We start from the raw sequence: 14723 nt of genomic DNA on the forward strand, positions 1-14723 counted from the left end.
GTACAACCTCACAAGTACATGTTGCACATAATTCCTCAGTGTACAATTCATGCGCACACCTATCTTGCTTTAGATGCCACCATGCATGGTGGAATCTGGACCCTGGCATATAGTCTAAGGCAGGGGTGCTCAATAGGTGGATCGCGATCTACCAGTAGATCGCGAGGCAAAATGAGTAGATCGCAGAGTGCCGACCCCCCCCCTTCAGGTGCCTCTGGGAGGAAACGCCGGGAGTAAGGCCCATTGTACTCAATGGGGCTTACTCCCAGGTAAGTGTGGCTAGGATTGCAGCCTCACAGCCTAATCCTAGGCATGTCTACTCAGGAGTAAGTCCTGTTATACTCAGTGGGGCTCAAGGTACACCAACATACATTGTACACATAAATGTTATATGTTATGATGGTGCGAACATTGTAAAAAAAACTCTGGTAGATCTCCGGGCCTTGCTGGGTTTCAAAGTAGCTCTCGAGCCAAAAAAGTGTGAGCACCCCTGGTCTAAGGCAGTGGTTTTCAAATAGTGTGCTGCAAAAGGTCCACGATTGTGTCACAGGAGTTTGGAGCATAGTGTTAAAAATCACTGAAAAACTTGTCTGGGTGCTGCGACTCTGTTTCTAGGACAACTGTCTGTAGTCACATATTGTCTGTCCTCTGACAATTCATTACTACACACAGTTGCCCTTGAAACAGCCGTAGAACCCAGGCAAGTCTCCCGGAAACCGGCAGTGATATCAATCACAAGGGGTGAAGACCATAGAGAAGACCATAGAGGTCAGTGTGCCATGAAAAGAATTTTTTCTCTGCCCTTGGTGCCAAGGGAGAGCACCAGGATGCAGGTCTCTTGTTACCTGGTGTGCTCCCTGGGGCATTTGGTGGGCCGCTGTGAGATACTGAAAGCTGGACTAGATGGACCTATGGCCTGATCCAGTGGGGCTCTTCTTATGTTCTTAAGACAAGCTTTGAAAAATCTCTGATCTAAGATTTAGAAGAGGAATTCCAGCTCTTACTCCCACAGTTCCCCATTCTTTCCACCTGTGTCATTGGGAAGAACTTCTGCACTGCCAAGCCTTTTCATGTTTTATCTGCTGACGCTGCCCATGTCAGCAATAATAATGTGATATTGGCGCACCTCTGCTGTGGGAAGACAGTCTTTGCTTTGACATATGCAGTAAAGCTGTTCCCATTATGTATGCTGTAGGTTTTATTTTTGTTAGGTATCCTAGACATAGACCCTTATTTATGCGACGTATTAACATTATTATTTATAGAGCCCAAACATCATGGTACCTGGTATTTCACAAAGTAATATAGATCAGTGAATCTCAAACATTTAAGCACCGGGACCCACTCTTTAAAATGACACTCAGTTGGGACCCATCTAGCTCTTTACGAGACTAAAAAATAAAGTTTCACTTTACCAGCCACTCAAGCCTCTGTTTTTATCTTTTTCACTGTGATGGGAGGGAGACCACCTCTGGAGTGTTTGTTGAACTCCATGTACATTAGATCAGGACCATTCTGGTGGCCTTGCATTCCCATTCACTTGGTCTTCAATAATAGCCAAGGCACAGTTACCTGTTTATGAGTAAATGTGCATGTGTGGCTCAGTTTCACTTCCCATAGGTTTCAGTGCACTTTTCCTTGTCAGCTAGCAGTTTGTCAATTTCAGGAGCCACCAACAATCAAGTCTCAACCCACTTGTGGGTCCTGACCCGCAGTTGGGAAAAATTGATCTAGATTGAAAAGCAGGTCTCTGCTCCAAGCAGCTTACTGCTTTTGACAGTGGGAGAGGGAGAAACACATTAAGAACATAAGAACATAAGAACAGCCCCACTGGATCAGGCCATAGGCCCATCTAGTCCAGCTTCCTGTATCTCACAGTGGCCCACCAAATGCCCCAGGGAGCACACCAGATAACAAGAGACCTCATCCTGGTGCCCTCTCTTGCATCTGGCATTCTGACATAACCCATTTCTAAAATCAGGAGGTTGCGCATACACATCATGGCTTGTACCCCGTAATGGATTTTTCCTCCAGAAATTTGTCCAATCCCCTCTTAAAGGCGTCTAGGCTAGACGCCAGCACCACATCCTGCAGCAAGGAGTTCCACATTGGAGCTGGTTTTCTGCAAGGGTTAGAAATACATATGGAGAACTCGTGCAAGGAAAGCGCCCTACAGGTAGACCACAGCTGCGATACAAGGACATCTGCAAGAGGGATCTGAAGGCATTAGGAGTGGACCTCAACAGGTGGGAAACCCTGGCCTCTGAGCGGCCCACTTGGAGGCAGGCTGTGCAGCATGGCCTTTCCCAGTTTGAAGAGACACTTGGCCAACGGTCTGAGGCAAAGAGGCAAAGAAGGGAGGCCCATAGCCAGGGAGACAGACCAGGGACAGACTGCACTTGCTCCCAGCGTGGAAGGGATTGTCACTCCCGAATCGGCCTTTTCAGCCACACTAGACGCTGTGCCAGAACCACCATTCAGAGTGCGATACCATAGTCTTTCAAGACGGAAGGTTGCCAACTAACTAAGAAATACAAAATGAGCAAGATTTGTGCGTAGAAGATTTTGAGTTAGACAGAACTCTTAGTCTTTTCCAGAGTTCTGGTACCAGAATCTGCTTCTCTCCAGTACTGAGATGCCAAAACTTTAATTATGTCAGATCACAAAATGTTTAGTGCTTCAAGTGTGAATAGATAAATAACATTAATTTAGGCTTCAATCCCACTTAGCTAGCACAGGTCTGAGTTAACACCCTCTCCCAAACTGTAGAGGCTTACCCCAGGGAAGGGAACAGTTGTTCCCTTACCCAGAGGAGACCTCTGCAACTGCCCCTTCCCAGCAGGATGCAGCAGTGCCTTTCATTGGGGGGGGGGGGGGAGAATAGGCTTAGGCTCTTTTTCTTATAGATGATGACAAATCTTAATAAAGTATTGGTGGTAAAAATAAAAAAAAGTTAGCGTGAACATTGTCTGCACAATGCCAGGCAAGCCTGAGGTCTTGTGCTGCAGCCACTTTGCTGAAGCTAAGCAAGTTTAGGTTTCATCTGACTGGCTGGACAACCTCCTGGGAACCTCCTGGACACTCTGTTGAGTTCCATGATGGAAAACAAGTAGGCTATATTGGTAACAAAAATAATGAAAACCTATTGATGACAGGTTTTAAAAGCAACAATTAAAATATATATATTTCAGAATGTTGATATTCACCATTTTGCAATGTACATCTGAAGCACGTGCATATAACATGTACATATTTTTTTCCCAGCGCAAATTTTATAATATACCTTGCTGGCACTACAGTGGTCCATCAGCTAATGACTACTCACTTCAAGGAACTAAATGTTCAAGCTGACAGCTGTTTGGGTGATTCATTTTCTTTGGTGGGGGAGCGAAGGCATGGGATAACTGGTGATTTGCTTTCATTGGCTTGAGGGGTGAGGAGGCAGAGGAAATGGGCAAGCAATTCTCATGCCCCAGTGTTTCCCAGGAGAGGTCTGTCAGTGACTCTGCTAATGGATGGGCAGCATCTCGCACTGTTTGTGAATGAGAGCTCAAGACAAGAAGTTTCGTTCAGTGGTGGACCTTTGCCAATGAGAACCGATGGACTGCTTCTGCTGGCTTAAAATGTCCACAGTAGTCAGCCAGACACTGTTGTGCTCAGATTCTGGTGACAGTGGAGATGCCAGAGGGCTCTGGAGTTATTTGCTTGGTCAGGAATGCACCTAGTTAAAGGGGCAAAAGCTTTACCCTGAGGCAGGGCTGAGCAGCAGTATTTTTTGTGGCACCCCAGTGCAAGCATGTGCTGATATTTCCTTGTTTTGTGTGGAGTGAAGCCAATCTGCCTGTGTTTTGAATGAATACAGTATGTGTGTTGCATGTGGATCCCTTGGAATTGTTAACGCCGAACCTGACAAATCTCATTCCCATTTCTCTCGTGGGATTATCCTGGGTATTAGACATTCCGAGAGTCGAAATGTATATTGCACCTGGATTTCAGCTGCAGTTACTATTCCTGAATTACTTGGTAGTTTCTGGGCACAGAGCATATTGCAGCCAAGCCTTGATTATTGTCTTTGCAATCACAAGACCAGGAATGTATGAAAGTGGTACAGGAGCTGCTGCTGTAGGTTTTGCCCATCCTCTTCCTGGGATTAGGATAGTGTTTCTCAAACTGTGGGTCGGGACTCACTAGGCGAGTCGCAAGGCAATTTCAGGTGGATCCCCATTCATTTCAATGTGCATTTTATTTTTAACATATTAGACTTGATGCTACCCTGGTACGTGACTTCATTTGGGGAAATATGACAGATCTGTACTTTTAACAGGCTACTATGTATATGCTTTTAACGATGATAGTCAATGGGGCTTATTCCTGGGTAAGTGTGGTTAGGATTGCAGCCTTTGGGATATTTGGGAAGTTTTTTTTAAACAGCGGCAACTTCTTGGAAGGGTTAGGAGGGTTCTTCTTTATTTTAAATAAAATTTTAAACCTATATATTTATTGTAAACTTCTAATTAATTTGATTTGATTTGGTCATATGGGGGGTGTTAAATTTTCCTGCTTGATGATGTCAAGCCATGCTTGATGATGTCACTTCTAGCCATGAGTTCACTTCCAGGTAAATAACATCACTTCCAGTGGGTCGCAACAGATTTGTCATTCTAAAAAATGAATCCCAATGCTAAAAAGTTTGAGAACCACTGGATTAGGTGATTTGAACATGGTCTTGTACATGGCTGGAGGTTGGACTGCATTAGCAGCCCAAGAAGTTGCTTACTGTGGCAATGTTTTAAAGAGTCATTGAAGTCAGTGTCATATGAATCGATGGTTTAGCTGCATTTGAAGTATTGTAAAAAGTTCTGGGTGCCCCAACTCCCAAAGGATATCGTAGAGTGGAGAAAGGTTCAGCAAAAAAGAAATGGAAATAATCAAGGGGTTGGAATACTTCCTTGTGAGGAAAGACATGGGGGGGGGCTTTTAGAAGAATGGCAGCTGTGGGCTGGGGACATGATGGAAATGTACTGAATTATGCATATTCCAAGAAAGTGGGTAGATAATTAGTTTTTTTTCTCCGTCCTATAAAACTGGGTTTCATTGACTTCTAGGAGATTCAGTGCAAAAATTACACCATACTATCCTCTGTGACAATGCAAGGATCCTGGATGCAATGCCTGTATTTTATGCTTCTGTTTTTGGGGCAATCCGACTGTCTTGGACAGTGCACAACCAGTGCACAGCAACCCCAGTGAAGCTGTTTGCTGTTTGCAGGGGCTGCATTTGCACTGTTCCAGAGTCTGACAGGAATCCATTGTAAAACTCTGGATGTACTGTGGGGTCTACTTGATTTGATGCTCTTGCTACATTGGGAGGTGTTGTGTGATTGTCTATTGCCCTGCATTACTGCGATCAGTTAGCTAGGTAGGATACAAATGTGATGCTTTTCAGAGAGCCTGTTGTTTTGGTAGGAGATATTTGACATAACGCCCTACCTTGCTACTCACCCCACATGGAAGCCCATTTCAAACCCTTTTCCCTTTTGTATCCAACACAAGCTACTTAGTCAACAACCTTGAAAGCTTTCCACTGTAGTGCCTCATCCTATCTTTCTACCTTGTTTCCCGTTGCAGAATATTGCTGCCGATTGTCATCGCTCCTCCCTCTGTTGTTCAATGAGACCACTAGTCCCTGGTGGTGCATGGAGGGGGGGTTGCTCATGCACTGCATGCATGTACTCATACAGTAATCAAATGTGCTCCTGGCCAGCAGTGGGGCATACGACACTTCTGTCAGTTGCCACCAGTGCTTGGAGGAGACTGCACCTGGTTGGGTTACAGCAAGAAGGCCAAGCACAGCTGCTGAGCAGAACGGCCAGTGGTCACACTGTGAGCCTCAGTCAGATGGTCCCAATTCTGCTACGCTCCTGGGTCCAGGCTTTAGCCATGCACAAGGAGCCAGTGATGACTGAAGCAAGCATGAAGCAGCCTCCCAGCCAGGCTGTTGCAAGCGGCAGGCAGGCTAGGAACGGCAGCAGAGTAGGGCTCTTCTCCTGCTTTTGGTGTTCATTCCGGGTTATGTCTCACCCCTGCCAACCATGCTGGTGAGTCCCGGGGGGGGGGGTTAAAACAAGAGCGTTCTCTCCTCATTTGAGGGGAATGTGGATTCGTTTCACTTCTGTGCAGGGATGTCACAGCCCAGAATGTGGCCTGATGTCTGCTGCCTCTGCACTACAAACAAACAGCCTAAAAAAACGTTTACCGTACTCTTCGTGCCATGAAACCCAGAAGTACTAGAGATTTTATTTCATTTACTGTGGTAGTTCCCAACCCATGAAACACAGGTGCTCTGCAAGATCTTGAGAAGTGGTCTGCAAGGTCCCAGGGGGAAAAAAAAAAGAGGATTACCTTCTACCCCTTCCAGCGTCTCCCCAACCAAGACCAGCAGAGAGGGCTCCCAACAATCTGCTGTCTTTGAAATCAAAAGATGGTATTTAGGAGGTTGCAGTTAAATTCTTCCCTCCCACTTTCTTTCAGTAGTCTGATGAAGAATCCTGTATCGGACTTGAAGCTTGCTGTTGGCACTCCAAATAACAAAATTACAAGGCATTCACAGCAAGCTTTTGGAGAACCTGAAAGAATTCTCCATCAGGCATTTAAATTTTGAGATGGGCAAGAACAACACAAAATTCTGCATGTTTTTTGGAGGGGTGGGCTGGGGTGTTGGCCATGTATTCTGGACACTGTGAGGCAATTGAAAATACCTTCTAGGCCACCTTGTTCTGTGGTCTTTTGTTTTTTAAGAAAATGTTGAACGATGTGTTTTGGCCAATGTGAGTCACAAAAAACAAAATGAAACAAAAGAACTCCTGAAATTCTGGTACCCAGGTTTTTTTTGGCAGCAACAGAAAACAAATTCTGAGTTGTTTCTCTTTCATGGTGTGTTGATTTTATGTAATCTGTGGTGGTGAGGTACTGTTTTTATTTATTTCCCCCCTTTTTATATGCACTTCCTCCAAGGAGCTCAGGGTAGTATACATAGTTCCTCCCCTACTTTTGTCCTCACAACAACCCTGTGAGGTAGGTGAGACTGAGAGACAGTGACTGGCCCAAGATCACCCCGGAAGCTTCATGGCTGAGCAGAGATTTGAACCTAAATCTTCCAGAGACCTTCCAGAGCCAGGATGGTGCAGTGGTTCAGAAGTGGTTGGACTTAAACTTCCGAACCACTGCACCATCAGTGCTCCCAGGTAGCAGGATGTCTTGAGCTGGTCCTTTGCTGCTCACCTTTCCCATTTCACCTTTGTTCTCTGTTGACGACAATGGATGTGGCACACTTTTCACAGCGTCTCTTCTTACCCTGTTCCCTTTGCCTCCTCTCTTCCTGATAGTAAGTTCCTACAGACTCTAAGCTCTTCAGGACAGGGGCCTGTCTTGGCGATACTCCCTGTAGTACTGCACCGTGTATTTTGCTAGCAAGCTCTAATCTCCATGTTGGCCATTTGCAAGTGATGTTTTGAGCAGCCATGCCAAAGCACGAGTGATTTTCTTATACCTGCCAAACAGCAACATCAGGTAAATTGTCTTGCAGGTGCTTGTTGGATTCTAATGTTCTCTCTCTTCTTTTTTGATAGGTATTTGTATCAAGTGTGGAAAAGGGGTGTATGGGGCCAGCCAAGCGTGCCAAGCCATGGGGAACCTGTACCACACCAACTGCTTCACATGCTGCTCTTGTGGTAAGTCACAGGCTTATGGCTTCTTGGGGTCTTGCCACCACATGCGTTGTTGTCTCTGTGAGTTTGGGGCGACTTCCCATTTCATTCATGCCATCAGTGGAGAATGGGGTGTGTAGGCAATTGAATGTGCTGATGCAGTGAAAAACGGACTGGTTGCTTGAAAAATCACTTTGGAGGATTGTATGAAGTAAGCATGACAGCTTATAGCGTGGCAAAAGTTGTGCTGGGTGCACATGCCAGAAGTGCATGTGAAGGAACAGCGAGAGAGCTGGTGCACTGCTTATGAGGAATGTCAGGTAACTTCTGAGCCTGATCTTCAGAACATCGTTCTGCTTGATTTTGGGTAGCAGAGTTATTAGAGAGATACAAATTTGGGGAACACAAAGGGCTTTAAATGGAGAACATCTGTGGAAACATCTCCCCCATGTGAACCTCTCTGATCTTTGAGATGTTCTGGAAGTGTGTGTGTGCTGGGGTAAGACAAACAGGCTCATTCACCCGCTGGTGGAGTGGTGGTTTCAGGCTCCCTTCCAGGGAGCAAAAGTATGAAGTACCCCCTTTCCCTCCCTTGGCTTCAGAGTGTACTCAGAGCGGGGGGGGGGGGGGTTTGAGGCTGAACCCGCATCCTCCTCTGATGCTGGCTGTTGGTGTTTTTCCGCTGGGGCTGGCCAGCCTACATTGGCTCTCAGCTTCGTCCTGCCAGTTTTGTTCCCCATCCTGAGTTGATGGCAAGGCTTTGAAACCCTGGCACCCATTGCATGTGCTCTTTGATCCTTGTCTGTAGCAGTGCTGCTGCACTCCTCTTTGGTCCCCATCTGTAACATCTCTATTTCCAAGACAGAGGTGCTTATTTGGGTTTCTGGGAGCCCCGTGGTTTGTCCCAGTATGGCTTCTTTGGCTCCAGGCAAAGCTGAAGCTCATCATTGCTCTATCAGGTCTGCACCAGATGCAGCAGTGTGTCCTCTGGGTTTGCCCGATAAGTCCGTTCCTGGACAAAGGTACTTTGCTAGAACAGGACTTCTTCCACTGTATAATGACCTCTTGACAGGCTACCTGTTCCGTCACCTCTCTGGTTAGTGTGAAGGGTGCAGTTAAAGCTTGTTCCTGTGCCTTGGCTAGAGCGGCAATGGGTAAGTTTGGAGCAGAGGTAGAAGGAGCAGTCGGATGGGTCAGTATCATTTACTCGGTTACAGAGGGTAGGTACAGACACAATCAGAAGCTGCTGGCATGAACCAGAAGTGGCTTCAGGTCATGTCTGGGAAGCCTTCTGAGAAGGCTGGGGAGGTGAGTGCCACCTCTGGAGGGCTGAGTGCGGCCTCCAAGTGAGTAATTGCAGCACTGTGCTTCTCACACACACACACACACACACACACACACACACGCAGATTTATCCACGAATTTTGATATCTGTAGGGGGTCCTAGAACAGATCACCTGTGAATATTGAGGGCCTACTGTATGTGCAAATGGCCTGTCCCTCCTGACTGAGGAATGAGGGCTACACACCTGGGACTGGGACGTCAGCCAGAGTTCCTTTTTCTATATTATTGTAGCTGGACTTGCCCAGTGAACTGAAGAATTCTGAGCATTGGTGCATTAAAGCATCTTAGGAGTACCTTCTGGAAAGAGATGCAAACAACACTTTTAATAGGAAAAGCCATGGAGCAAAAGAATTTGCAGTGGAAAGTCACAACCTCCCCCCCCCCCATATTAGCTGGAAGAAGATTGCTAAATGAGGAATGCAGGCTCCACCCAACAAGTCAGCCCCATTGTGTGTGTCTCTTCTCCTGCCCTTCTGCAATCTCATAATTCCTCCTTACTGAGATGTGATTACAACAATCCTCACCTAAGCCCCAGAAAGGGGGCCTGCTAGAGGGCCGTCAGGTTCAGTAGTCAGGCCATTGGCTCCAGGAGGAGGGCCATAGAGCAGAGAGAGGGTGCCTTCTTGCATACTAGGGGCTCTGTATTTAATCTCTGGCAGCATCTCCAGTCGAAGAATCTTGTGTCCAGAGTACATTTCCTATGTAACCCATAGTTTGGCACCACATTAGTTCATTTTGTGTGTTTCAGAGTTCACTGCACCTTGTGACTGTTTGTCAATTTCAGGACCATGGTGTACAGGAAGGAAGTTTTTGCTGGTGTAGCATCCTGGCCAAGATACAGAGCTGTGGGTCAGGACCTTCCTGGTTCTTGCCTGGCTTCTACTGTGAATTCTTATTAGGTGGTCTGGGTTGAGGCACTGTCTCTCTCAGCCTCAGTCTTCCCCAGCTGCAAATTGGGATACCTGACATGGTGGTTGTAAGGACGACACCAGGGTAATTCCTGCAGAGTGCATTGTAAGAAGGCGCTATAGAAATGTTGTGGAATATTAGTGGTTAACCCTTTCCCACTCCAACTGCTTCTGAAGCTGTTACTAGCCCCATTAAAGACAATATGCTGAGCAGCATAACCAGAAACAAGACCTGCAATAACACAAGCCCAAGCAACATGTTTGATGTGATGTGTAATCCCGCCCAAGCCTTCCCTCTGCCCCAGGTGCCCTCTCTCCTGTAAACAAAGCGTGCTGCATGCTGTGAGCATATGCGCAGGCTCCCCCACAGCTGCTGCTCCACTCTTTCTGCTTTTGTTCCCACCATGCGCAAGTGGGAATGGAGGAGGAGGAAGGATGCAGGGAGGAGTGGTGGTGACCGCTTAGCTAAGCTGGGCTCCCTCTCTCAGCTGGCTGGAGTTGGTTGGTTAGTGGCAGCACCCAGCAGGATGTGGTTGGTGCTGCTGCCTCCCCAGGTTCACCGCCTGAGGTGGCTGCCTCACCCTGCCTTGTGAGTGGGCCTTATGAAGCAGTTTGATGCATGGAATCCTAACATGTTAGAGTTGGAGGTACCATGGAGGCCCTCAAGTCCAGTCTCCTGTGTAGTGCAGGCAGCTGCTCGGCGTCCTAGCTACGAGGGAGAGCCCACAGCTACATGAGATAGACTGTTCCAGACAACTCTTAGCGTTAATAAATTCTTCCTTGCACCTAACCTAAATATAATTCCCTGTGGTTTCACATACATCGTTCTTTTTCCTGGTGAGCACTGCAAGAGAACAGAGCACAGCACAGAGCTGTGGGACAAGGTTTCCTGTAGGCTGAGGCAGCTACAGCAAGCAGTGAATTTTGGATGCCATTAATAGTGGGAGAAGAGGGCACAAAAGTGGATTGTGCAAGGACCTGTCTCGGTTGCAGGCAGGTCAGGACAGACTTGCCTGCAAAAGCTTCACTCACGGGGCCTGCAAGTTTCCACACACCCTCCAGATGCAGCTGTTGTTCTGAAGTGTGGAAGTGCTGAAGATGCACTTGGTCTGCAGATCAAACAGAGACCAGGTTGGCTGGCAGAGCTCTCCCTGACACAGAGCCTGGAGTTGTCGCGTTTAATTTTAGCAGATTGTAGAACGGATGTGGTAACTCCTTGGATGTTGGGCGTACTGTTGCTGGTCATTGGAGAAGGGAAGGGCTGTATCTCACCCTGTCATCCCTTTCCCCTCAATACTGAAGCTACAGTGATTGGATTCTTCCTGTAAATTGTCCACTTGTTTGGGTGCACACGCCTGTTTTATGGGTGGGATGGGGGGCACATGGTTGTGACCACTGACAGCTCTGCTCCTTTGCCAGAAACGTTTTGACCACACAGGCACAGCACTTGAACAGTCAGGAGTGTTCCCCTTTGCTGCTCATTGAATCCTGGACTTTTTCTTCTGGACTTTCTCCCTGCCTGGTTTTATCCTGGCCAACACACACACAGCGGAAAGAACTTCTTGCACTGTCCTTCACTTGTTGCAAAATGCACACCTTTTCCAGTAGAGGTTGATCTCTGCCAACAGGATGAGAAATCAATATGAGTCGGCCCGGTCAAGCCATGCATCTGCTGGGCTCTGCTATTTGTCATTACTTGCTCTGGTGCAATCCAGGAAAGAACCATCCCTGTCCAGTGCTGAGCAAGTACTTATGTGGCCTCGCTGGGAGTGGAGAGACCCAAGGAGAAGGGAACTTGCCTCACCTCAGTGCTACTAGTCACCTTCAGAAGTTGCCCTTAAGGAACTTTCGCTGCTTCTTGCAGAAGTGCCTGTTCCAGTGTCTGCCTGACTCTGCTAGTCTCAGCCAAGTTCCCCTCTTGGTTATTTAGTGTTTTCAGCATATATAGCACTGGAGCAAAAAGGCAGGTCAGTGCCTCAAGACCAGCCGCGGGTCTTGCCCCATCCCTGCTCTCGTCATGCGCTCCACTCTCTCTCTTTCTCTGTCTCCCCAGAGCGCACCTGGCCTTGAAGCCTGCTTGGGAGGCAACCTGCCCAGACACCTCCTTGTAACTCTTTACTCCTGGCAATTCCCAGGGCTTGTCCCACATTCCTGGGCTGCCAAGTCCCTTCTGGGTGGGATGCAAATGAGCGATTGGCATAGGTTTGAACTTTGTGGGCATTTCATGATTCTGGGGGAAAAAGCACAGGATGTGCTTCAGCATTTGGCTTTCTGCAAATCTCTCCGCATCTTTTCAAGGCAATTCCTAGCCTTTTTGCTGCAGGCAAACATGTGGGCACTGATTACTGAGAGGAGGGAAGGGTGATTGAATAGGATTTCTAATGGTTGTTTGCTCCTCCCCAAGATGAGGAAAACTAGAGTGAATTATGAAGAATAAGAGACATTGTGCCAACTTCGTAGAATTCAGAATAGATTGCAGAATTTGGATTGGCTGGTCACGGAACTCTGAATTTTGTTCATGCAGCATATGTGCTACATATGAAGCATTGGGCTCTGCTGAATGTCTCCCAGCATTTACTGAACGTAAGGGAGGGGGCCCGTATTGACTAATGCGCCTCTTGTCCATGGCCTCCTTCGGCACTTCTGCATTCAGCACCTGTGAATGCAAGGAGCGTTCCACCATATCGGTAGGTGCTTTGGGCCCCTGCTGCAGTGGTGCATGTCGGTGTATTGCTGAGTGCGCAGGTGTTGGGGGCAAGGCTAGTGGGTATGTTGGTCCTGCTCCCCCTCCCTGTGTTTGGTAAACAGGGAAGGATGTTTGTCTATCATTCCTCCCTTTCCACATCCCACAATGCAACGCTAATTATTTACCTTGGACAGGAAGAGAAATGTGAAACTTTCAAAAGCCTGCTTGTTTTTTGTTTTTGTTCTCCAAGCGCCATTTCCCACTGCTTGGATCATATATTTTTAACATTCCTTGGATGTTAAAAAAAAATACATCCTCTAGCTAGCCATTGTGGGAACTCTTGGAATGGATGTGGGGACACAAAGTGCACCAGAGTGGCTGATCAGAGGCCAGCCTGGCCCAAGGCCAGCTCAAACAGCCCTCCTTCCTCTTTCTCCTTTAAATGAACGGTTTCCAGAAGGGTGGCCAAAGTTAGCTGCAGTGGCTTGTCCTTGGGGACCACTGAAAGGGCGTCCTCTGACCCCTGGTATTTGTCAGGAGTTGTGCGGTGACCATTCTTAACATGGGCCAGATGGCATCCCACTTCCGCTAAAGTGAGCAGATGTTGCGTGAGCAATTTGGAGTCCCATAATCCTCTTTCTGAGAGGGGGGAAATATTAGATGAGTACTGTAACCCCCAAAGAGGAGAACTCTTCCAGGCACTCACCTTCGCCCACAGGCATTGCAACATGGAAAATGTTTAAAGTGTTAGTCAACTGTGTCATGATAATCAAAGTGCCGCAGCGCTAAAAGAAGTGTGTTTTGGAACAGTATAAAAATGCTGTATTTTTAGCAGACATTTTCCCCATTAACATGGGCTATGAAACTCCTAAGTGCCTGCCACATCTGAGCATTATAGAGGATCCTGGGGAGTGTGCCCAGTTCATTCAGGCACTGCACAGGCCTTCTGGGCATTGCTGCTACATTGTGTGAATGGAGCACGCACCCTGCAAGCAGTGACTGCGCACTGTAGGGCAGCGATTTTCAACCAGTGTGCCATGGCGCATTGGTGTGCCACAAATAGTCTGCAGGTGTGCCTTGGGGGTTTGGAGAGGGTCATTTATTAGTAGGACCTTTGGGGGATGTGAGCCTCCCACCTGCAGTGCAATGTACCTTGTGTCAATTGTAAAAAAAAAATGGTGTGCCTTGACAATTTTAATGCCTTGTCAGTGCGTCGTGAGATGAAAAAGGTTGAAAATCGCTGCTGTAAGGTCAGTTGTGCTGGGCAAGTTTCTTCCTAGGGAACCTTGTTGATCTGCTTGCTGAGGAACCTCCATTGTTTCCATGAAGTTTCGATGAAGTTTCCAAGGCTTGCCTGAAGCACAATTTGAAAACTAACTTTGTAGAAAGCTGTAGGTCACTGGAGGTCTGTTTGAACATTAGTGTCCTGGTAATTAGTTGCTATGGATTCTGTTGTGGAAAGGGGTCATGGCTCAGTGTTGGAGCACATGTTGTATGCAGAAGGTCCCATGTTCACTGCCTGTGGGGCTGGATCTCTAGCTGGGGCTGGGAAAGGCATTGCCCTGGAGAGCCACTGCCAATGTCAGTACTGCTGAGCTAGATGGACCAAGGTCCTGATTAGGTACAAGACCGTTTGCTAGTAAGGGAATTGGACAGGAGTCTGATCCTGACTATTGCATGCTCAGTTGACTAGAAAGTACTCTCAGGCTCCCATTGACGATCAGGGACAAGGGAGAGGGAGGTGTTTTTCTTTCCTGCCAACTTGAGGAGAACTTAGTGTCCAACTGTTTCCGCTGCTGGCCTGTCCATGATGTGGGTTGCATCAGTGGCTGATTGTGAGGGATCTGCGGGGGTGGTAGATTTGGGGTGCCTTTGCCCCAAGCATTTCTTTGCTGCTGTCCTAGAAATTTGCTTTTAAAAACACACAGATTAATGAAAGTTGCAATTCTCAAACTGAACTCCGTGCTCCTGCTGTATTCTATGGCAGTGTTTCCCAAACTGTGGGTATGGACCCATCAGTAGGTTGCAACCTGATGGTGGGTTGTGAAACTGACAAGCTGATAGCTGACAAGGAAAATG

General features: G+C 47.4%; 1 protein-coding gene across 1 annotated transcript in view; it reads left to right on the plus strand.

The window, feature by feature from the left end:
• WTIP (WT1 interacting protein) overlaps positions 1-14723 on the plus strand; it is a 70243-nt gene that overhangs the window by 17495 nt on the left and 38025 nt on the right. The window contains exon 2 of the mRNA XM_066637486.1: positions 7628-7729. Within this exon, the coding sequence (XP_066493583.1) occupies positions 7628-7729 (102 nt within the window). The remainder of the gene's footprint in view (positions 1-7627; positions 7730-14723) is intronic.

The sequence above is a fragment of the Tiliqua scincoides genome, chromosome 9 (assembly GCF_035046505.1).
Source record: "Tiliqua scincoides isolate rTilSci1 chromosome 9, rTilSci1.hap2, whole genome shotgun sequence".
NCBI classification, from domain to species: domain Eukaryota; kingdom Metazoa; phylum Chordata; class Lepidosauria; order Squamata; family Scincidae; genus Tiliqua; species Tiliqua scincoides.